Raw genomic sequence first — 24,642 nt, 5'->3', positions numbered from 1 at the left:
TTGACGGTGAACACCAAACACCGAACCAAACTAGTTTGGTTCGGTTCGGTTTGTTGAATTTAGGTTCGGTTCGGTTCGGTTTTTCGGTTTTCGGTATTTATGCCCAGCCCTAATACAAACCATCTTAATCAACATAAAGAGTCTATGACACCCTTTACGTCCAAATATAATAAGTACACTTCACAACTAAGTCTTGTGTCACTAAAGTTCTCCATTTTCTCATGTATCATTAGTACCGAGTCATAATTCGATATCAATATACTTGTGAAATGAGAATGTATGCCATGCATGATATCATCATAATTATATAACACGATTCAGGCCTAATCTCATTATCCTTCCTTTCTCCGATGATAAATGACACGACAAGAGACAAATGAGTGCAACCCGTATCAGAATAGAGTAATTAAGGCAACAAACCTAATCACAATAACAGGGCAACAAACCACAATCAACCAACCTAATAGAATACCATCCCAAATCACCACAATACGAATACAAATACACCATCACAATGCGTAAATAACTGTGACAAGCTTACATAGTCAGAAGTCATACCAACCTAGGTAATATCTAACCAGACATCATGTCCGAAGACCTAACCATGCTTTCTCCCGTCAATTCTACACAATATATACATTTCGCTAATCAAAGTCTAACTAAAGTAAGTCGTAACCTACTTCGAAAGCAGAACAAGAGCCACAACTACTCCATACGAGCCTTTTGTTTCCAAAGCGCCTCAGAACGATGGTAGTCTAGTAAATAACATCGCAAGTAAGTAAATGACCACGACAACTAACTAATCGAATGAGAAATCAATTCGGGAAAGGTTACTCAAAATACCCAAAATATCCCTAACGAGTCACGAGGGCAAAATGAGAAATTAAGGGTGAAATTACCTTACCCATAGTCCCAACAATCATAATCCTTAAATTCATGGGTTTCTAATCACATTAGACCCTTCAATTTCATCAATTAGTCAAAACCCTCAAATTTGGGTGAAACCCTAAGTCTCATAATTAGATTTTTAGACTATCAAGTAATTCAACCCTAGAATGTGTTAATCTATACTTCTAGATAAATTAAACAGTACATTAATCAACAATAATCAATAGGTTTCATGATTAGGAGCCTAGGTATCATTACCCATCACTCTGGGACCTTAAACCACCATGGAAACTCAAAGAAGAAAGGTAAATAAGAAAGATAATGGGTTGGAACTTACCCCCAAAGATGATACCACTAAGTTTCTTCAAAATTCGCCTCCCCAAGCACTTACAATTAGGTTTTAGAAGTGTTGGACTAATGGTTAAAACTTTAGAATATAAAATGAGTTTCTGGTCCCGTCAATCCGCTATAGCGGTCACCAAGATCGCCATAGCGGTCAGGCCTTCCGGTATAGCAGAAATCATTAAAGGCTATCCCTCACCGTGGCGATCAAATCTGTGCCATAGCGGTCCCCCTATGGTGGTCAGAACATCCGCTATGGCGGAACCAAAGAAAGTCCATGCCACCGCTATGGCGGTCAAAACCCCTACGCCATGGTCCGGCACAAGCAAAGACCAAGCCCACCGTGGAAAAAAAAATCACACCGTAACCAACTAAATATGCTTTTTCGCAAGTCTTTCCCGCATCCCGACATCAATCTGAGGCCCCCCATATACAAACTGGATATGCATACACACATAAAAACAAACTACGAACTCATCCGTGGCATCGGATTTTCCAACGGAAGTCTAATTTACCAAGTCAACCCCCAAACCGATAAAATCAAGTTTCCAATCAAGTATCCAAAATGCAACCAAAGGCCTCGGGAACCGAACCATCCATCCCACCAACTCATAATCGACCCTCTGGACCTCACGGAATCGTCGGAAATCCAAAAAAGTCTGTTTGCCTAGAAGTCAACTATAGGTCAAACGCTTTCACTTAAGGATTCTAAATCCTTCAGTTTTCACTACAAATGCTTTATGATCTCGGGAATTGGTCAACAGGGGAAAAATGATCAAAAGGCACATAACGACCTGACAGGTCGTTACAAAGGCAGACTTTTAGTTATGCCTTAAGGCAATGTCTGTCGTAGAAGGTAGACTTTCGTCATGCCTTAAGGCAAACTCTACCGCATAAGGTAGAGTTTTTGCAAAGCCTTGTCTTGCGATTTTTTTTTTTTTGACTGAACAGGGGCTCGAACCCAGAACCTCGGGGTATTTTCGGTCACCTTTTTAAGCGAAGGGCAAAAATTAAAGACCAACAATTTGAGGGATAAAAATTAAAGATCAGGGTCTTTAACGGACAATCCGTGCAAAAAATTGTAAAAATAGAGAAATTGAGGCCTAAAATATGAAGAATTTGCATGATATGTACTTTAAATGGGCTGGTCTATAATTTTGGTCCTTTAACAATCGAATTTATGCCTGGTGGACATAAGTTCTTTCAGGGACAAAAGTCATGCGGGGCATAACTTATTGAATATTTTGATACAAAAACATAAATTTATGTTCTCCAAAAAAATTACTCCTATTTGCTATGAGAGTAAAAAATTAAAGATCATTATAAAATAAGGACAGAAGTTCAAATGACCCGCCTAAAATCTTGTACTCTTTTGGTTTTTGAATGCACGAACGATAGCCAGATATCTGAATCGTGAAAAAAAGGTCTCACACTGACATCATAGCATTGGCTAGGCCCAATTACCCCTCAGTTTAGGACCACTTGTCCATCTCTTAAAAGTTTTACTTTTAGGATCCAGTATTTATTCTCTTATCATTTTTCACCTTATCATTTAATTATCATGTCAAATAGTACCATTTAGTTAGGTTCCATAAATTGTGCCTTGAGAGAACAAGCTACCATATAATCTAGTCTAGTTAAAATAGATGTGCATGCTAAAATCCACCTGTTAGATAAACCAACACTGCATCAAATTAGATAAATGAAGTAAAAAGAAGAACTCACTTGAAATCACTCTGAGGGTGTGTTTCGAATGCAGGAAAATACTTTTTAATTTTTTTATGTTTAGCTGGTCAAAATGTTTTGGAGAATTTATTCTCTAGGAAAATAAATTTCTTAAAAATAAAAATAAAACAATGTTTCCAGTGAAAGTAGGAAAAATAAATTCCATAAATGACATTTCGCGTTGATTGTACACCTCAACCCCCAACAATCCACCTACCCTCACCCCAGCTCCACAAACTCCACAGCCCCCACTCTTCGCCTTCCCCCTCCCACCCACCTACCCACTCCCAAGCCTACCCCTATCACCCCTCTTACCCCCAAGACCGACTTACCCACCCCTCATTTTCCTATACCCCATCCACCTCATATTCACATTCATAGAGTTCACTTAAATTATATCGAGAAGGGCCAGAACTACCATAATATTATTGGATTTGTTTTAAAATTACGCTTTGTCCATCTATCGGCCCATAAATGTCTCTGCCATTATTTTCTAGCTTAAAAATACCCCTTCAATTAACCATTGACTTCGTGATGCTTTATTAAAGCTCACGTGACACTTCTCTCACATGAAACCCAAACAAAAAAAATCCAACCCGTCTAATCGATCCAATCGTTCCATAAAGTAAGAAAAAAGAAAGAGATAGTATTAGCCCTTTAGTTACCTACTGTATTATATTTAGTAGAGGGATACTTTGCTAATGCCTTAGATAGATAGGAGAGTGTGGAGGTCGAAGATTTTGATAGAAGGTTAGTAGGTAGTGGGATCCAGTTATCACATAGTCTCTTATGCTTCGATTTGTATTATTATTTATTGTTGCATTTAGTTTGCCTCTTATTATTAGCAATATTATTTAGTACTCACGTAGTTTCTTACTCTTCGATGTGCATTACCATCTGTTAAACATTTGCGTTCTATCTTGCTATTTTACTGCTATACTTTTTGTATCTGTTTCAAAGTACTTTTCTGTTCCATTCACTTTCTTTTCTCTTTCTTTCTTTTCGAAGGCGCTCTTTGAAAACAACCTCTCTAAAAATGCGTATGCGAAGATCAAGACGTTACCCTCACCCTGGACCTCAGCTGTAGGATGGGTATGCTGTTGTAGTACTTTGCTAACACCCTTTCTAGTTAATCAAACATGTAAATTGTAATTGATCGAAATTTGAATTCGCTTATTATTTTGTTTCTGAATAAAAGGGATAGGGCCGATAGAAGATCCAAGTATATCGGACCATAAAGGAGTGGACCACGTGGGCCGAGTAAAATCCTGCTATAAATAATGGAGCAAGACTCACTATGTCCAAAAAATAGACCCACCATAGACCAGATAAAAAACAAGACTAAGTCAGGGCTGTCTTTACATGGGCAAAGATTGAATGTTTTTATTGGCATTTACCTTCAGATAGCGACTTAAAGGGCAACTTACACAAATACTAGTAACTGTACAATTATTTACAAAATCTATAACTATTTTTGAATTTACAAAATTCATAAAATATACCCTATATATGATAAAAGCAAAAAATCAATAGATATGGTCAATTTAGTATAAATATGGTAACAAATTTATACAGGTTATTTTTTTTCTTAATTTGTCCCTACAAATTCTCCTTTCCTACCTATCATTAATAATATGATGAAGGCAATAATATTAAGTATTCAATTTAATATAAATATGGTAACAAATTTATACATGTTATATTTTTTCCTTAGTTTGTCCCTACAAATTCTCCTTTCGTACCTATCATTAACTATATGATGAAGGCAATAATATTAAGTATTTAATTTAGTATAAATATGGTAACAAATTTATACAGGTTATATTTTTTTCTTTTCTTAATTTATCCTTACAAATTCTCCTTTCCTACTTACCATTAATAATAGAATTAACAATGTGATGAAGGCAATAATATTAACTATACATATACCATATATACTAAACATAATATACTATATACTATATTAAAAATAATATACTATATATATGCATATATGTGCATCGATATACTATATTAATATAAGTTAGGAAAAATGCATTGATATACTATATAAGTTAAGTTAAGCATATAAATGCATCGATATACTATATATTTTATGAAATACATTAATATAAATATAACTCTATATTGATATTTTAGGAATGTGAAAAGTTATATTTGTGTAATTAAAAATTTCAAATTTTGAATAAGTTGTATTTGTGTAATTTTTTTAAAATAGTTATAATCTTTTTAATTACCATTTTAAAAAATTGTATTTATGTGACTTTGCCGACTTTAAAGCCTTCTGATTCTGAGAAACCACATCAGCCCAATAAAGCCCATTGGATTCTCAACTTGTGATCCTAGTCCTTTGTCTGCCAAAAAATAAAACCATAAATAATAGGTAAAATTTTGAAAAGAGAAGTGAATAATAAGGAAAATTCTTCTATATAGTGGATATCATATGACAAGTCAATTTGTACCATTTAATCAAACATAACATGCATAATATCAACCTTTGTCGGCACTTTCAGGTTTTACATGTAATTCGAATTGAAGGCAGTGAATACATTGGCGACTCGAATTAAGAAAATGAATTCGTCTTATAACCTCCCTTTCTATCATACGTCAAACTATTTCCGTCAGTTTGTAACCATTGAATCAACATAACATGAACATATAACAACATTTATTGACAGACTCAAGTTATATATATATATATAATTTGAGTTGAATATAGTGAATACATTAGCGATTGCAACTTGAATTCCTTTGTATCCTACGACAAAACTATTTCCGTTATATTATTGACCTTAATAAACCCAAAATATAGTCCCACTCAGAGAATGTTTTTTCTAGAAAAAGAAAGTGAAAGAGGTTATAAATTTTAGAGGGGTCCTTCACAATAATTCGAGTCACGCCTGGAATGTGTGTTTCTGGCAAAATGGTAGACTAGATGAAATGCTCCTCCCTATGCCTTCAATCTTCCAAAAGTCCAGTTCCAATCAAATCTTATTTCCTTGCAGAATATGGGCCCTTTACATAAATAATTTTGCAGCGCTGGAAATCTTCCCTCAGGTTGAAAAATCATTTTCCATCCTGAAATCTTTTACAAATTAATAAATCAATATATATATATATATATATATAATAAACAGTGATTATACATTAATGATATGTTTTATACCGGCTAAAATATGTAAGAAATAAAACTATTTTAAATTGTGGAAATTGTTGGATTTCTATTCAGTGTCAAATCACTTTAATTTATGAACACGTCTTTGAATAAGGGTGGTATCCGAATCAGCTTGCGCGTTGAAACTATTTTGATATTTGATACCTCAAACCAACGTAAATGGTTGATAAGAAGGATGAAAAAAATAAAAAATTACCTAACGTTTTCTATTATTACTGAAATTTGAATTTTGATCTTCCACGAAGACAGACAGGGATTGAGGAAAAGACATTAGAAAGCTACGTCTGCTACTTTGTCGAGTTTGAACAACGCACCACCTAGTGACATCAAGTATTAGGTTTGCCAAATTATTACCATCATTATTATTCATGTGAAAAGAAGTGTAGATATTTTCAGCTACAAGTTTTAGTGAGACTATAAGCAGGAACTATTTTCAAAAGCCGGTCTCACACTCCGTCTGTCTGACTTATGGGACCTCTAATTAAATTTCACAAATGATAGGTACTTAACTGAAGAAAACAACTTCAGTATTTTTATAAAATCCCAATAATACACCTGTCAAGGAAAAAGTTAAATGGAATCATAAAAAAATTCACTGTCAAATGCTTACAAATACATTCTAGTTGCAATAAAAATTGACATGTGCATTGGCTTTGTCTGCTGCATCATGCTTCATCAGTCTTGAGGAAATAATTATTTGACAATTGAGTAATTGTCTTCTCTAGGTTGTTGTTTACTTTTCCTCAAGTCTGCTTACTTTATTACTACTAAAGTACTATTTAGAGTTAATACTATCATTTTTTATCCCTCAGTTATTAATAAATTATGATTCTGGTCCTTATGATATCTGATTAAGTACATTGATCTTCAATTACTTAAAATGTGTACTTTTGATCTCTTTGCTTGTGAATCTTCACACATTTACAGAATTATTAACCAATCCACCATTTAACTTCTCATGTTTTATGTTAAGCTTGTATTGTTCCATCACATTTCAAAGTAATATACTTTCGAGAATAATCCAAATATAACGACGTTTTCAAAATATTCACTTACCTATTTTATAACCGTACGAAACGCGGCAAATTCACTTGTTTTTTTACATAAAAGGATAAAAAGTACACTTTTAATTAATTGATGGTTAATGTATTTATACACATATTACAGGGATCAAATCAAAATTTGTCGATAATTGAGGGATCAAAAGTGTTATTACCCATAGTTCTTAATTTATCAACGAAGTCGTTCAAATTCTTTGTTTATTTTTCATCCCTTAGGGAAATGGAGCTGGTAAATAATATATTCTCAATGGAATTAAGCCATCAGTAGATAAATAAAAAACAACCATTTTGTCAGTTGCTGGTACTAATAAAAGTTACAGCGTCCTGCTCATATACTTAATGATTTGCAAAGGGATTTACATTGGTCCTTAATCCCTCCATTATTATCCCAACATTTCGATTTAAATGTTCTGAAAATATTTTTGTTGTCAACAAAAGAATGGGAAAAGTTCGAGTTAGAAAGTAAACTAGTTTACTTCGAACAATGACTTTTCAATTCTTATGTCAAATTACATATACAATAATTTCATAAATTGTATTTAAAAAGATATTTTAGAAAAAATCGTTTAACTTAATGATACTTCTTTTCCCTTTTTGAAGGAATAAACAGAAATCAAGAAAAGGGAGGGTAATTTCAAAAAAGGTCACTCAACTTTATCTTACTTCATCAAAGTCACAAACTATTTTTGATAGCAAAATATCACTCAGATCAACTTTATCTAAATACCACATAAGTTACTAAATTATTTTTGTAACAAAAACAAAAAATCCATTTTCCTAAGTATCAAAGAAAGTCACCAAAAAAAGTTATTATAACTAGAAAAACATTCAACTTGGTCTAATCAACATATAAACTGTCTCTTTTATTTCAGCTTAATAATACTTAGATAAATTTAAATGACTTTTTGGTTATAAAAAATAATTTAGTGATTTCCTTAGATTTATGTATAATTGAGTGATTTTATACTACAAAAATAATTAAATAAATTTAATACAATAAAATGAAAATTGAGTGACCATCATATAATTAATTCAGATAACGGGAGTACCATTTTCTCTCCAAAATAGCAATTATGTTTTGAATTGTCATGGGTTTTCTTACCTTAAGATATCACTTAAACCTAGTCAATCGAAATGAATTCATAGGTTTCTCACTTTGTTTTGTACCATCCAAATTGAAGAAGAGTTTAAAGACTGAGAATAATATCCTAAAAAATGTTAACTCCATTTGATAAGCTAATGTACATTATCTACAATAGCTAGCTTGCGGCAGAGTAAATACCAAACACTTTCTCGTCGCCGTCGATATTAATTACTCCATTAAACACTCCTTAGTCCTTACAAAACATTAACTTACTACAACTGATTAACTATCTGTACTATCAATACTTCGGTTAACTACATTTTCCCCTTTAAACATACATCAAAGCTATAGTACATTCATTCTCATACATCATTTGTTAATAGTACTTAAACAAACATCCCCATACTAGAGCCTAACATAACAATTTGTAAGGAAAAAAAAAGGATTGAATGTAGAATTATAATTTGAAAACGCCCCAATTTATTTTCTATGTTACTTTAGTGTTTAGAAATTGCCGTGTACTTTATGTGATCATTGGATTAGTAATTACACCCCCGAATAATTACAATGTAAGTAGTGATTATAATGGTCTGTTTATTTGTTACATGCTTAGTTCAATAAGTGTAATTACTCAGATGAACATATAAATTACTTTTAATGTGACAAATATATGTGTATATAGAAAATATTAAAAATAAAAAAAGAGAGAATTTGAAAAGTCAATGGTAATTACATCATGTAATCACCTCTAATTCTTTGTCCCCTCCCCCGTCTCCCTGAAGAATTACTAAACAAGGTAATTGCTCCCCATCAACTACTGTACTACACCAATGATAATTATACTCAATTATATCCAAATTTAATTATCACATGACCTTCCAAACAAACGCTTAATAAAAGGTTTTCAAGCGGGCGCAAATTAATGTCATCAAATATCAGATCTCTTTGTCAACGAATGTGGTGTGTTAATAGTCACTTTGACAATATTTGAGCTGAAGTTAAAGAAAAAAACAAAGAATTGAAAAGGAAAAAAATGTGCCATAATTTGTTCATATTACCTGTTTTCTGCAAGTTATTCAATGCTCAGTACTGAACATTAATGTTCTCTAGGTCAAAAAGGACGACAAACTAGTTACTATATGGCTCTAAAGATGGCCAAGATGTTAACTGGAACCAACAATCCATTTCTTATCATTGTCTTTTCTTCTTTTTCTTTTAAGGGTTGAAAAACACATTAAAGTCTATTCTCTTGTATGACAGCCAAAAGCAAGTGAACAAAAGTGCCAACAAAGACATCTCATTCAAAATCAAAAGATATTGTCCCCCAACTTACCTTCCACATTCTTTACCTTTTCCCCCCTTTTTGTTTGTGCGTTTTGAATCTAATTGCATCCCAAATTGTTCTTTAATCTTCTAATATCCTCACCTTTTGCACCTCTTAATACTCCTAAATCCCGATCCTTGCCTTTTTGGCTACTGTTTTTATCCTTTTCTTTTTTGCCTTTTATTTTTTGCTTCTGTTTTATTATGTTTGTCCCCACCAACTTATGAATATCAGTACAATAGTTAGATGAGAAAATGCAACTCACATGGAGCAACTCTTTTCACTTATGGTAAATCTTGGCAGCTGTGCTTCCATCGCACTAAAGCCATGCGAATTAAAATAAAACAAGGAAATAGCCTCTTTTCATTTTTTAACCATCCAAACTAACCTTATTAAGTTCAATATGGTATAAATAGATACATATATTGAGTTCTAACAAAAAATCAAGCCCGTTCTTGTTTTTATGAGGGGCGGAATAAAATGTGTGAGAATTTCTAACAATTTAAGTCGTTAGATGAGGTAGTTCACACAATTTAATAATAAGAACTAATTATGCCTTCTTAAAAAAGGGTTAAGGAAATTACAAAACATTGAGAAATATATTGTTTAATGTGACTATCGCAATGCGTTTTCTCTGCTTTGAAATAATTGTTTGGTGGACTGGTGGGGTAAGTGATCAATGTGTGAAATGAAACAGATACATATTTTTGTAATTATTGGTTTGATATAAAATATGAGTGAATATAAATTTTCACCACAAAAAGGAAACACCTGTCTGCTTGTTCGTCGTTGTGTTGTGACTTGGTCAATATAAGTATCCATGAACTGTCCAATAATTTTATCTTTTATAAATAAATAGTGTTCCGACATTCACGGTATTTCAATGAGAAAGATTGACTAAATCGATGAATTAATTTATCATTTCGGAATAAATTGCTAGAGCTTTGTGTTTAGTTTTAAAATAATGAAAGGGAAATTAAAAAGAGAGAAAAAACCAAGTCATGATTATTTTAAAGTGGGTAAAGAAAGCACATGCAAGGCTTCTTGTGGATGTCTTTTCTTCCACCACAAAGCACAAAGTGAACTTAGGACCCGTTTGGCCGAATTTTTCACTTTTTTCCGAAAAATTATTTCATTTTATTTGGAATTTAATGTTTGGCCATGAAAATTTTAAATACAACTTGAAGTTATATTTGGAATTTGAAAAACATCAAAAATGTTGTTTTCACTTTTTCCACTTTCAATACATTCAAACAACCAAATATTCTTTGCAAAAACTATAACCAAACCTAACTCCATCTTCAAATCCAACTTCAAAATTCCAAATAAAGTGAAAAATATTTGATTTCCATTGCCAAACGCCTACTTAGATTTAATCCTATTTTCAAAATTAATTTCCCATCCATGAACCCATGTCTTCATTTTTGTAACTTAAACATAAGGTTTTTGACTCGTAAGTTAATCATTAGTTCATAAATAATCATTAGCAGCTCCAAATCACTTGATTTATTGATTGTATTATAAAAACTCTTAGCAGAGAAGCCATATGATTATAGTTTACTTTCAAACTCTTGAATTTCTACTAATGATTTTCTATTAAACATTCTTAATAGGTTGAATATATTGATAACCCCTTAAACTTATCGAGAAGTTCAATTTAGACATTCGAATTACGGCCTATTCGCTTGAATTCCTGAACGCATAATAAAGTAGACATTTGGAAAAGCTTCTGCACTTGTCCAGATAAGAGAGTCACCTAAAATATGTCACATTCTTTAATGACACGCATTTAAGAGCCTTATTAAAATTTGAGTCATAAATGTCTAATATGACCATTTTATCATGTGTTCGAATCTTTAAATTGAAACATAACATAGTTCAATCGTTCGAATAAATTTGCCCCATTCAAATAATGCACAAGCAAAATTGGCCCCTTTTCTCTAGTTTTGGAACAACTTTTAGTAAGAAGGATATTTTTGAGTTATTTACCTAGTTGGAGGACATTTTTGAACCAAAAATGTAAGATATTTTTGAGCCAAAAACGCAGTCTGATTCTCCCTGACCTTTGTTTGTCTCGGGTTGGAAAAATTATTATAATTTGGACAAATCTGGCCCATTTCAAATAGTTCAAAGGTATTTTTATCCTTTCCTTTTTATTTTTTATTTTTAATTGAATCGTTTTAACTAGTGTCCTTCTGATAGACCTCGAAATTGAGAAACAAAACTAAAAAGAGACCAACTCTTCTAACGAGGTCAAACAAATAATACTTGCAAATCTAACCCCTAGAAAATTTCCAGTGGCCGACAACATTTTACTCCTTCCAGATGTGAACAAAATCCACTCTTTCCCCAAATCTTGATTATTTTTCAACACACCCGTCTCTTTCTTTGTTTTGAAAAAATGTAGCACAATATAGAGTAAGAAATTCCATTTCATATGGTCATGGACAAAGAAAACTGAAATCATAACAGCCTGTTATTTCAGGTATTTGGTATTCAATGGTATAACTAATCCAAATTCGTGCAATGTAGGATTAGTTAACGAAGAAGCGCATACTATTAATAGATTTCTTCATTCCCACAGCTCCAATGCAAAACCTTTGATCAAAAGTGATCTTATCCCATCGCACTACGCCCTAAAGTGGTAATAAGTTCTTAACATTAATGCTATAAAATCAAGAAGTTGAAAAGATAATCCAGGATGAACAAGTAGACACTAGTTTACTTTTAATACTCATTCCGTGATTTGTTTTTATGAAAGTTTTTATTTCCTCAGAATAAATTGCCTACCATCTTTACCTTTAAGGTACAAAATCTCAGCCCCACTATAGTCTATAGCCAGTACCATTAGAAATGGTCCATTAGCTAGTTGTTATTATTCTCAAAAGGGGTTTTAATTTAAATGTAAAGATGGTAAGCAAATTAACATGTGAATAACAAGAACTTAATACTTAACTGAGACAGAGTACTGTTATTGAACATTATACATATGTAACTATAGTGAAGATCGTTCACTAGAGTCTATTAAGGAAATATTTAAAAGACATTTAAATTATCTATCTGATGAGGAACTCTGAGAGTTGAATTTTGTCATTCTCATGACTCCCTAGTCTTCTTGGACAATGGCTCTGGAGAAGAAGTAACTGAAGTAGCCACTGACCATGAGTCATTGGAGTAATCTGAGCTAAATGACACATCCACTACCCCTGTTGGACTCCCTGGCAAATTCCCAAACTTGCGTTTATTTGAATGAAAATCAATGTTGCAAGCCACCTCTTTGATTTGCCTATAACATTCCTCCACCTTGTCCTGTTACATTAACCAGATTTTATTAGAAACATCAACAAATTGGATAACAAGCTCACTCGTTAAAAAGCAAAGGAACTAACCACGGACAAATTATGCAGCCAAACAACAAATAATTGACAATTCTATCAATGGCAAATTCAGGATTTTCACCAAGGGTTTCAAAAGATAAAAAAAAAATAAAAAAAAAAAAACACTCGAAGAAGCCAAGGGAATGCAACATCTAACTGCATATATATTCAGCTATGGATTATCAAAAAAATTCTTTTAGCTATGAGCAATTTAGCGACAGATTAACTACAAGCGGGAATTTAGAGAATAAAATTCTAACCTTGACAATTCCAAGGATGCCCAAAAGTTGATCTTGATACTTCTCACCAATGGAGGGCTGTAGCCTATCAAGAACATGCAACATCGTGGCGGAAGCCATTGCAGAAGGAAGGAAACCAATGAATCTACCATCTGCCATTGCCCAATACCAGTTAGGATATTGCATTCATCTAGGTCCATGTAAAGTTAACAATATAATTAAATAAATAAAAATGTGTTCGGTCTAAATGTTTAAGCTGCTCACCAGTAATTGTGTAGAGAAGCACCTTCTCACATCTCCTCAGAAATTCCAAGCATAAAAAGTTCTTCAATTCAAGCCTCCTAGTGATATAATCAAGAAATGAAAATGGGGTCACTGGATTCATCTTCCACTTAAGTGTAGACAGAACCAACAGCTCCATTCTCTGAACTGTTTTGGATTCAAACACATATCTTGATTCCTCAACCTAAAAAAAAACACCAAATCAGTCAACATGATCAAGAAAACAAGTACTAGAAATATTTACAGGATCCATTTTTTATTTTCTTGGAACATACTTGGAGGTCAAGAAGAAGAGGAACTTCAGTCTCTTCAACTTTTGCAGCAAGTGAAAGGCAAGCCACAGCAACAAGTTGATTCATCCATGGCTTAGAAATTTGAGACTGATCAAAGCTAAAGAGAAACCTATCAAAGTAGTTAACTGCAAGAAATGCAGTTTGAGCAGAGAAAGAGTAATAAGCAGTAGCTTTTAGAATCCATTCAACTGCTTCTCTTCTTGATGAAGTTAAAGATTGGTTTTTTTCTAGCACATTGTAGCTTATTTTATTCTCTGTTTCTTTAGTAAACAGAGAGCTAAGCTCCCCTTCTTCCCATAACAAGTCGTGTAGATTAGGGTTTGATTTATTTTCACTGCAAGAACTCTCAGTGAAAAGATCATCTTCTTCCCAAGTCTCTTCTTCTTCACAGTAAAGAGAATCTAATAAAAATGGGATTTTTTGTTGTTGTTCTTGATGAAAGTGAGTCATTATCTTCTTCTGAGAAGAAGAAGTTTAGTTGTGTTTTCATTTACTTCATACTATTCAACAAACTGAAAAAAAGAAGGTGAAAAATAAGCTCTTTGTTTAGCAGAAGAGCTTGAAGTTTATTTGTTGATAGTGTTGAAGAGAGCAAGAGAAAGAGAGAGTGGAGAAGAGGAAAATGGGGAATAGGGAATGGAGAGACTGGGGGAAAGATTGTGTTTTTATTTTGGGTATCTGGATTGTTTTTGCTTTGTTCTTTAATGAATTTATGGCATTATTATTATTTGTGGAAGAGTATATACAAGGAAATTATGGGATCATGCAGAATAATAACTCGACACGTGAGGTTCGTGCGGGTTACAAATCTGGTTGGGACCCCAATTGCAATAGAGGCCCAATGGAGTATGTAGTTTTATTCTTTTAGCACTAGTAAAACCATCAAAATTATGTGTCGCAAGTATTCGTCCGCTCTTAATCAAAATTCTAAAGTACGAATCTTGAGTATAGAATCACATTGATATAGAGAGTCACTTTTAAAATGATTTTTTTTCAATGAATCCGAATTAGACAAGTCTCAAAATGGATATCAAAAACCGAAAAGAAATCAATTTTTTTTTTAGCACGAGTAATAAAGAGGTGGACCAATTAGTTCTCAATACTCCCATTAATCAGAGTGAGTCAAACCTTTTTATAGCAATCATCATCTCCCATAATAATATTTCATTATAATGGTCATTTTTTTGGAATCAATTTTTCATGTTATGTTATATTGTATATTCTCTATAATATTATTTTGTTGTAGCAGTTAAATGAATATCGGAACGAATGATGTCGTTATAGAGAGGTTTGACTAATTTTGTGTAATATAAGCTAATGCGGACGGAAAAATATATTATTCACTCGTCGTGTTTACACCAAATTACAAAACTTTACGCCCTCCGGTTAAAAAAGAGTGTCCACTTAGTCATTTGCACATCTCTTATGAAAATATAACTCCTAGGCAAAAATAAGTAATTTGACTAAATTATCCCTAATTAAATAGGTATTGCATTTGATCACTTAACACTTAATAAGGGCAAATCTGAAAAAATAAAATTTATTTTTTCTGGTAAGTGTACACTCTTTTTTAACCAAATAAAAAAAGCTAAGTAGACACTCTTTTTAAACTGGAGGGAGTATTATAGTTAAAAGATAAGTTGAAATAAAATATGCATTAATTACCTTAATGTTGACATCCTCCAAGCATCAATGTTTAGTGTAGTGTAGCCAATTTTACAGATGACTAGTTAATATTCATCTCTTAGTTTGTACATGCATGATTCATGCGCGCGGGATTAAAGCTCGATCCTTAATTAAAGATCCAGATTCATTATACGCGGCATGGGCAAATTATAATATAACCGATCTTGACCTAGAACAAATAAAGGTCATTAACCTATACGTACAATTAGCCTAAGTTAACTATGAAATTAGACATAATCAATTAGCCCAAACTTAAATGTCATGACCGGCAATGATATGCTGGACAAATATCAAGTTAATATAGAATTTAAGTACAACATTAGCGTAGTGTCTAGCCGAACATATGATACTCTTTATACCTAAATTAAGGTTCACGTCGAGAAAAACTCATTAAAAATGTGAATATTCATTGAAACATCTGATTAATGAATGAATTTTTACATCTAACTACACCCCTAGCAATGGTAGACAAAATCTAATAATTGGGTTCAATTAAATCTAATAATTGAAATAGAGCATACATAGATATATCTGAAATTTACTAAATAAACAAATACTAAGTATTACTTATATTAAATCTAAGATTTCAAAATACAATAGATTCCATGGTAAAACATAAAGATCGACCATTAAGTTTTAAATTCAGAGTCCATCTCTGCCCCTGTGTGTCATATAACCTACAACTAACTAAAAGAACTATATATTCAAAAACATAGAGCATGTATGATGTGTATGTTAAAGTGGGTTAGAATCTAATTTGGTTGGGGAATGAACTAGCTTTTGAGTTTAAGTTAAACTCAAGGGTCATATCTTTTTATGATATCAGAACTAGGTCTCTCCTATTTGTTTCCCCAAATTATATTTTCCGCCTCTAGTTGACCCTTGGCGTAAAGAGGGTGTTAGAGTTGATTAGATTCCACATTTGCTTATATGAATTTGGACAATCCCCTCTCATGAGCTAGTATTCGGGAATGAGTTAGACCCCAAAACCATAAATTTACCGTATGTAGTGGATTGCTATAAACATCTAACACGGGTAAATATTTTCCCTCGAATAGTTTACTGAAACACATAAAGTAAAGCAAAGGAAAAACGAAAGTAAAAACTGGGACCAAAGGGAACAGTTGACTAGTGAATGCAAGAGAGCGGGGCAGGCGCTGTAAAGTTTGCATCAGAAATGACAAAAATTACAGCTTCAACAGAAAAGTGCATCTTGCCATTTGCCAACTACTACTTCGACTTCTCATTGCATCATTAATTTATCATTACCTGCACTTAATTCTCCATATTTCTCCTTTTTAATTAACTAAATTCTTTTTTTTTATCTCTTATAAAAAGAAAAGTGGTGTAAGTACTTTATCTTACTGATATTTTCAAAGTACTTTATACGATGGTGGAATAGTCATATATACCTTCAGATCTCTTCTTTTACCAAAGTGTATAAAAGGAAGAAAAAACCCATACACTAAAGAAAAGAAAAGCAGCCAAAAGTTGCTCTGCGTGCCTATTTTAGCTTTCAAGAGTAGACTCTCTATATCACTCACCATCACTCCCAAAGTCCAAACACCATTTTCGATAATACCCAAAAACAAAAGTAAAAGTAAATTCCATACGCTTTAATCCATCCCTCCTCCCATTTGCCTTAGTTTAGCATTTTTCGTTGATCCTTTTTCTCATGCAATGCTTCATAATTCATTAAGAAAAATAAGCGAGTCTAATTTAACTCCAAAGCTTAAATAACTCGTGCAATAAAAAAGATTCAAGATCATATTTGGCCTCTCTCATCCACCATCAACGCGAGAATCCAATACTCATCACCACCAAGTCTAATGAGATTATAATAGTTGACTTTCTCGTTAAGGATTGATTACATTAGACAGTGCTATTATCTCATCAAAAGATAATATTTTTATTTATTTTATTAGTATATCTTTAGCACGTCATCGTGTGCCGGCTTGGTAGTTTTAGCTGGTCAATCACTTGAAAATTCTCTTTGGGGATTAATGTTAAGTGAGACTTGAATATAAAATCTCTATATTTTCTGATATCATGCATGTTACTCTACTTATCACCCTTAACATGTCTTCTAAGATGCTGAGTCGATCGTAGATTCTCTCGAGCGTTATGGTATACTCTACTTATTCCCTTATGTCAGTTTGAAGTTCGATGATTCATCAGGAAGAACACCCTTCTAATTTGTAGTTTAGACTAGTGTATTGCATCATCAATTTTAAGGCTAATAAGTACACTTCTAATTTTTTCTTGAGATGTACTATGGGGAATTTAGAAGTAGAATCCTTGTATACCATTAATCCACGGCAATATTCAAGACTCCATTAATTTTGCTTACAAAACGAAGCAACCTTTTAATCTAACATTGTCATTTAGTAGGCGTTTGGCCATAGAAACATTTGGCATTTTTGAAGTTGGAGTTGTGTTTGGTCATAGTTTTTGCAAATAATATTTGATTGTTGAAATGTACTTTTCCTAAAAAAAAAAATGATTTATACCCCCCAATTTCTAAAATTTAATAAAACCACCCAAAGCAATTAATAAACATAACTAGTGCAAGAAATATAGCAATTATACTTAAGATCGGCTTATGGAGTGCTCAAAACTGATGGTTTCTTTCCATCAAAAGGCTGCAACTTGGGAGGCTTACTTGTGCACAAAAAAAATATAGCATCTCTAAATATGATTTTGTTGCAAAATTCTCAACTGCTTCTTTTCTTTTAGAGGCTTTTTAGCACATGATGTCCAATGTTATTGGAGTGAAGAGCAACTGAGCAACATAAGTTGCCTCTGATCAGTGAAAAATGTTGTAAGAACTTTTAAGGTAATAATTGAGCAACAAAAAAATATTTGGGGTAAAAATTGAAAACAAAAAAACAAAAATGAAGGTCCAAAACAGAAAATGAAAAAAGTGAAAATAAAGTTTTGATTATTTTTCAAATTCTGCTGTATTTTTAAAATTTTTATGACTAAAATGAAAAAAATAAAAGAAAAAAGTGAATAATTCTCGTGGCCAAACGGGTGTTTAGGATTTGTCTGGTATAATGTCAAGTGTAGAATGCCACCAAGCAAATTTAGAAGGTATTCCAGTTTCCCAATGCCTTTGTTTACTGTCTCTGTCTCTGGGACTTCTTTTTTGTACGAATAAAGCTGAAAGTATATAGCCTATGAGTAAGTAGAGTTGTAGGGATAATAGAACAAGAGAGCATATTTTAGAAACAGAATAAAGGAGGGCAAACGGGTAGATGTATTTGCCAGAAATATACGTATACTTGAATTAACTGCAGAGACATAATAAATGTAATCCCTCTATTTCAATTTATATGAAGTTATATTCTTTTTAATTCGTGTCAAAATGAATGACCTTTTTCCTATTTTGAAAATAAATTCACTTTATGAAATTATTCTGATCATGCAAAATATTCAAAACATTATTTTGAATCACAAGCTTTAAGTCTTCACTCTTTCTTAAATGTCGTCTTCCAGTCAAATGAGTTCACATAAATTGAAACGGAGAGAGTATATGTTTTGTGGCAGGGGCGGATGTAACATGTAAACTACTCCCTCTGTCCCAATTTATGTGACACCATTTCCTTTTTATCTGTCCCAAAAAGAACGTCATATTTCTATAGTTAAAACAATTTAACTTTATGAGATGATTTACAGTCACACATTTATATAAGGTTTGTTTTGGACCACTCATTTCAAAAGTGTTTTTTTTAAAAAAAATTGCGTGTTAAATCAAATGGTGCTACATTAATTAAGACGAAGGGAGTAGTTGATTTGGTCGAACTCACCATATATAAGAAAATTTACTTCTTTCGTTCTCAATGTATGTGGCTATGTGATGCACTTTTTTTTAGTTTATCCAAAAATATTGATATCTTTCTATACATATTGAGAAATTGTTTAACTTTAAACTCTATATTTTACTTTGATGAGATGATTAATAGCTAAACGAATATCTATAATTTATTTTAGATCATAAATTTAACAAGTTTTTGTTAAATTCTATGTCCAATCAAAGACATTCTATACGTAAGAGTAAAAGAGTATTAAATATATATAAATATCAAATTTTAAATCCAGTAACTCAAATAATAATTAATTTAATAATATTTAAACTAATAGGGAGCGAGTAATTTTAAATCTTGAATTGCTGCAGTGGGAATTGTTGTTTTGATGATGGTAGAGATAGGGTTTCTGCTATGATTAGTTGCTTTCTTTCTTTACCTTTGCTTTTATTAACTTTTCTTCTTCCCTTCCTTTCCCTCCTCTCTTCCAAAAGGCTCATTCTCCGAGGACTTTGACTAGCTGGAGAACCCCGGACATTAAATAAACGGAGTACTATCAAGCAATACAACAAAGAAAAAGAAAGAAAGAGGGACCAAATAGCTAAACGGTGACAGGTTTAGAGTTTAAACGCTATACATTCTGAATATTAGATTAGAAACATATAAATCTGATCTCTAAACATTGAATTGATCTCGAAGCTTGCAAACTCATTGTTGGATTCGTCACTAATATAGCTAAATTATTACTAGTAGTATCATTTAACCAACAAACACAAACAGTTTTTGGTAGTTTTAGTTTTCAACCTTTTGTTTATCATGACAAAGGGTCAAAAATTGTGTACATAGAGTGTATAGAGAACTAGTCCCTGGTAGAAATTCCACGTTCACTATTTACTATGACTTCCCCCCGTGTCCTTCTCCCCACACCCAGCTCGTACTTTGTAACGGAAGTTATACATGCATGCACCAAGCATAAAGTAGTGTGTTGTTATACGTAGAAACTAGATAGAATATTATAGTTACATTGACACTAGTGGTAGTTTTTTTGGTTTACTGTTCTACCGGTATATATCCGAAACTTACATTTGGAAAGATAATTTATCTTTAAAGGAATAGAAAAAAACTCAAATAAAGATAATTTCTATATATATATATATATATATATATATATATGATTAATAATGAAAAACTTGATATCATCCGGTAGTTGCAGTTATTGTGAATGGATAGCATAGAAAATCAGAGAATTTGATTTGTAGGAAGCTAGGAATAATTTATGATGATATAACGGGGAGTTTTGGGTGAAACATGATGCAGGTAAGGACCAGTTTGCAAATGAATGGAGTTAATTAAATGCAGTGTGATAAGTACTGTAATTTTAAAGGGGTCCAGTCCCAAATGGTTAGGTCACTGGCATGGACTGCAATGAACTGTGAACCAATGGTTAAAACCTGAGGTTCGTGATACATAGGTTGAAAAATTGTATCAAACAAGATGTTAATAATATCAAAATTAATACACGTATTATTTTCTCTAATATAACCTACCAAACAACTCCAAATGTGTTAAGTTAGAAATTGATCATCCCAACTTAGGATTTTTATTCTTATAAACACTTTTGGTTTGGACAAGCATTTACGATTTTATCTCTAGTATCTTTTGCAATCTCCAAAATCTATTCCTAAAACATTAAAACAATTAATTTCGTGTACTTTGGTTCTTGATATTGAAATTCGACCAGATGGTACCCGTCAATATGGTGACAATATTTATTGTGACCTACGTTTTATATCATATCTCCAGTTGTCTTTTCATCAATGTTATGGAGTAGTTTTTATCACTCTTTTAGTGTTTTTCGCCTCTATTTATCAGATTACTTATATTAACTGTTTTAATGTTTGTTTCTTCAAATTATTGCTTATGATTGACGAGTTAATTTACTCCAGAATCCTTAGAAATCTTACAACTGTCGTCTGTCGCAGCTGTTCTTGATCGTGTGGCATAAATTTGGTAGTCAAACTGCCAAAGGCAGGTGATCAGACTTCAATCTTGGCATCATAAAGTAGTGAAATAGCGCTCATATATAGCATTAAGAAATTAATTTATATACATTGACCATACGAAAGAGTTCTTACACTGCAAATATACTTTAATGTTGTAGACTTAAACCCTGTCATCTCCTAGCATAATAGGAAATAACTTTGTTCATATAGGCGAGATTGGACATATAAGAATAAGTCGCCTAATATTTTGCCTCCGCTAGAATTTGAAATTTATTTATTTTCGGGGCTACTAATTTCATGCTTTGGAGTTGATTAATCATAATTATCTTTTAGATAATTTAATTCTGCAAAAATTATTTTACACTAACAGCGTAAAGTTAAATTTCTAATTGCGAACTCAACTTCTTCAATCTTTTTTTCCACCATAATGTTTACAGATAGAATGTACTCAAAACAGCAGCCTATACATAGACCAAAAAACTCATAGGGACGACGCCCTACAATACCTCAATTATAATGCATGGCCATTTATATTACCTACTCTCGATGAGCTGATGGGACCGATCGATCAAAATCCATTGTCCCATCGCTATGAAATTTCTTGTCTCAAAAGAACTCTGTTTCTAAAATGAAAATGACACATTTCACTGACTAGTCTTTGATAGCAAGAATTAGGGGTGGTACGGCATATACCGATTATCATATCGAAATCGAAATTTTTTATATCGTGATTTCGGTATTATGGTATTTGATACGATATTTAGTATGCATTTTTAAAAAGTTTGGTATTTGATACGATATTCGGTATTTATGAAGAAAATACCGAATATTTATATTCCATATAGTTACTTATACAATTCTATATATATATATATATATATATATATATATATATATATATATATATATATATATATATATAATACTAACAAATATATAATTAATATTAGTATAAACTAATTGTTTAGACGTTGGAATTACTTGTACTTTCTTTTGAATATACATGTGTAAGATATTAGTATGACATAACTTATTGAAATGCCCCTTTTGTATAATGAAATATATATATCTTGATTGAAATGCCCTTTTTGTGTAATTGATTAACGAAGGGCATTGCTTGTATTTTCTTTTGAATTTTTACACGTGTAAGGTGTTAGTATAATATAATTGAGACGTTTTAATAAATAAGTCATAATTCTTTATTATATGTATATATGTAAGTCGAGTCGAACAAACTATGGTTTACCGAATTATTATCATACGCAAAATACTGAAACCGAACTTAAAAATACCGAACCATACCAAATTAATTTGGTATGGTAATGGTATAGTATTTTTAAATACCGAAATTACCGAACCTAAGTTTCAAATACCGTACCATGCCCACCCCTAGTTAGAATACAGAGCGTCGACAAATATAAACAGTAAACTCCACACGTAATTTTTAAAAAAAAATTAGAACAAAATTGTTATATTTATATATGACATGAAAAGTATCATAAATTATACTCGTATTATAGAAAATCATAGTAGAAGAAAATTATTTAACTCTACAACTATAAGAAAATTATTTAACTCTCCAAATAATACTATATTCCTCCTAATTTTTTGATAACATAAAAAAGGGTATAAGCTCTGTCCCTTCCGATATATGAGACTTTAGTAAAATAATACAAGGAAATTAGTCCTGAGTATGGTTCACACGAGCCTAGTATTTTTTATCTAGATAGTTTATCTATTTAAAATTTATTAAGCATTGAACTGTAAAACTAATTATTGTAATATCAACTGAAATCGATTTACAAATGCATAACCATCAAAGTTGGAATCTAACTATGGATATATATTGGGTATAAAGGAGCAGAATATTCGGAAGAGATACGTGTTTGTCTCTCTCAAAGATCCTATAAAGATATACACAGAAGATTTTGAAAAGAAGAAAGAAGTGGTCGATAGATTTCCTTGAATATCCAGCTGGATGGATTGATCACATGGCTTGTGGACTTTGGACCCATTGCACCGAATCAAATACTTGCATTATAACACCTGCTTTAAAAGTTAAAACCCTATCATTGTCATTAATAATCTAAACATAAATTGCTAGTTGATGTTACCACTAACTAGATTAAGAGGATACAACTTAGAAGCTTAGAGCTCAGCAATGAGGCAAAAAGGTAAAAGCACTGACATTTTACCAAATGGTGAACTGTTTAATAAGGTAAAGCCAGGTCTTTGAGTCACCCTCTTGTTTGAGTCTAGTTTAGCAAAGACCGCTATTATTTTTTCTAGTTAAAATTCTATATTAAAACATCTTTATAGCTTGAAAATTTACTAAATTTCTAGTTAAAACGCACAAAGGGAACTCATAATAGCTAACGCAGCACGTGAAACTATGGGAAATCAAGATTCAAATATCAGCATAGATAAAATGCTAAGTAATTCTTCCAACTATCTAATTATCTGTGGACAGAGTTATGTGATGCTCCTGTTGGTGGAGAATACTCCCTCTGTCCCCATTTATTTAACACTATTTGCTTATTTAGTCTGTCAAAAAAGAATGATATCTTATATTTAAAAATAATTTACCTTTAACCTTTTATTTATACTTAACTATCGTCACTGAATTTTTAACTTGTTTGAATCACAAATTTCAAAGGTCTTTATTTCTTTCTTTTGTAAACTTCATACCTAGTCAAACATTATCATATAAATTGAGACCAAGGGTATAGTTGTTATCCAATAACACACTTGCAAAAATTGGACCGTTCGCCAACATTATTAAAAGAAATGTAGACAACGTTACTTTTGGCAAGCCAAAGTCACCAAAAGAACGACCTAGCAACATGCAAAGCTGGGACTACTTTGACTTACTCGAATTCTACCTCGACCATCACTATGTACTCACAGACCGTGCAGTGGCTACTTTTCTTGATTTTCACACAATACAATTCATAGTTATTAGGCAGAAAAAAGGTAGTATTATCTTTGCCAATCCAAATTGATGCACATGACATGATCCTACGGTCAAAAGTGTAAAAGGCATGCTACCCCTTTTGAAAAATTTGTTTGGAGATGTACAAGTGAGCATGAGTTCGGTGGCAATCATGACACTTCCCTTGCATGATTGAATCTGAGAAACATAATTGCATGTTTGACCATTCCTCCAAAATATACAAACACTTACCATTTTCTATAATGTCAATCACAGCGAGCACTTCGACTATTCTATTGGGTACCTGCTACCTATCACCAGCACAACTTGCTATCTAGCACCTTCATTACTTGGCAAAATAAATACAAGTTGCTAGTCTTAGCTACAAGGTCCGCATGCAAGTTTTTACTTGTGTACACCAACTA

General features: G+C 32.3%; 1 protein-coding gene across 1 annotated transcript; it reads right to left on the bottom strand.

Annotated features, from left to right (window-relative positions):
• Positions 1–12,529: 12,529 nt before the first annotated feature.
• On the bottom strand, positions 12,530–14,511 carry LOC132033421 (cyclin-D3-3-like). The gene is made up of 4 exons (XM_059423395.1): positions 13,773–14,511; positions 13,480–13,681; positions 13,237–13,367; positions 12,530–12,908 (listed from the first exon to the last, which is right to left on the bottom strand). The coding sequence occupies exons 1-4, from the start codon at positions 14,238–14,240 to the stop codon at positions 12,696–12,698; spliced, it is 1,014 nt and encodes a 337-aa protein (XP_059279378.1). The 5' UTR covers positions 14,241–14,511; the 3' UTR covers positions 12,530–12,695.
• Between the last annotated feature and the right edge of the window lie 10,131 nt (positions 14,512–24,642).

The sequence above is a fragment of the Lycium ferocissimum genome, chromosome 10 (genome assembly GCF_029784015.1).
Source record: "Lycium ferocissimum isolate CSIRO_LF1 chromosome 10, AGI_CSIRO_Lferr_CH_V1, whole genome shotgun sequence".
Taxonomy (NCBI): domain Eukaryota; kingdom Viridiplantae; phylum Streptophyta; class Magnoliopsida; order Solanales; family Solanaceae; genus Lycium; species Lycium ferocissimum.
The sequence above is the reverse complement of the archived record's forward strand: the minus strand, read 5'-3'. Positions and strand labels throughout refer to the sequence as shown.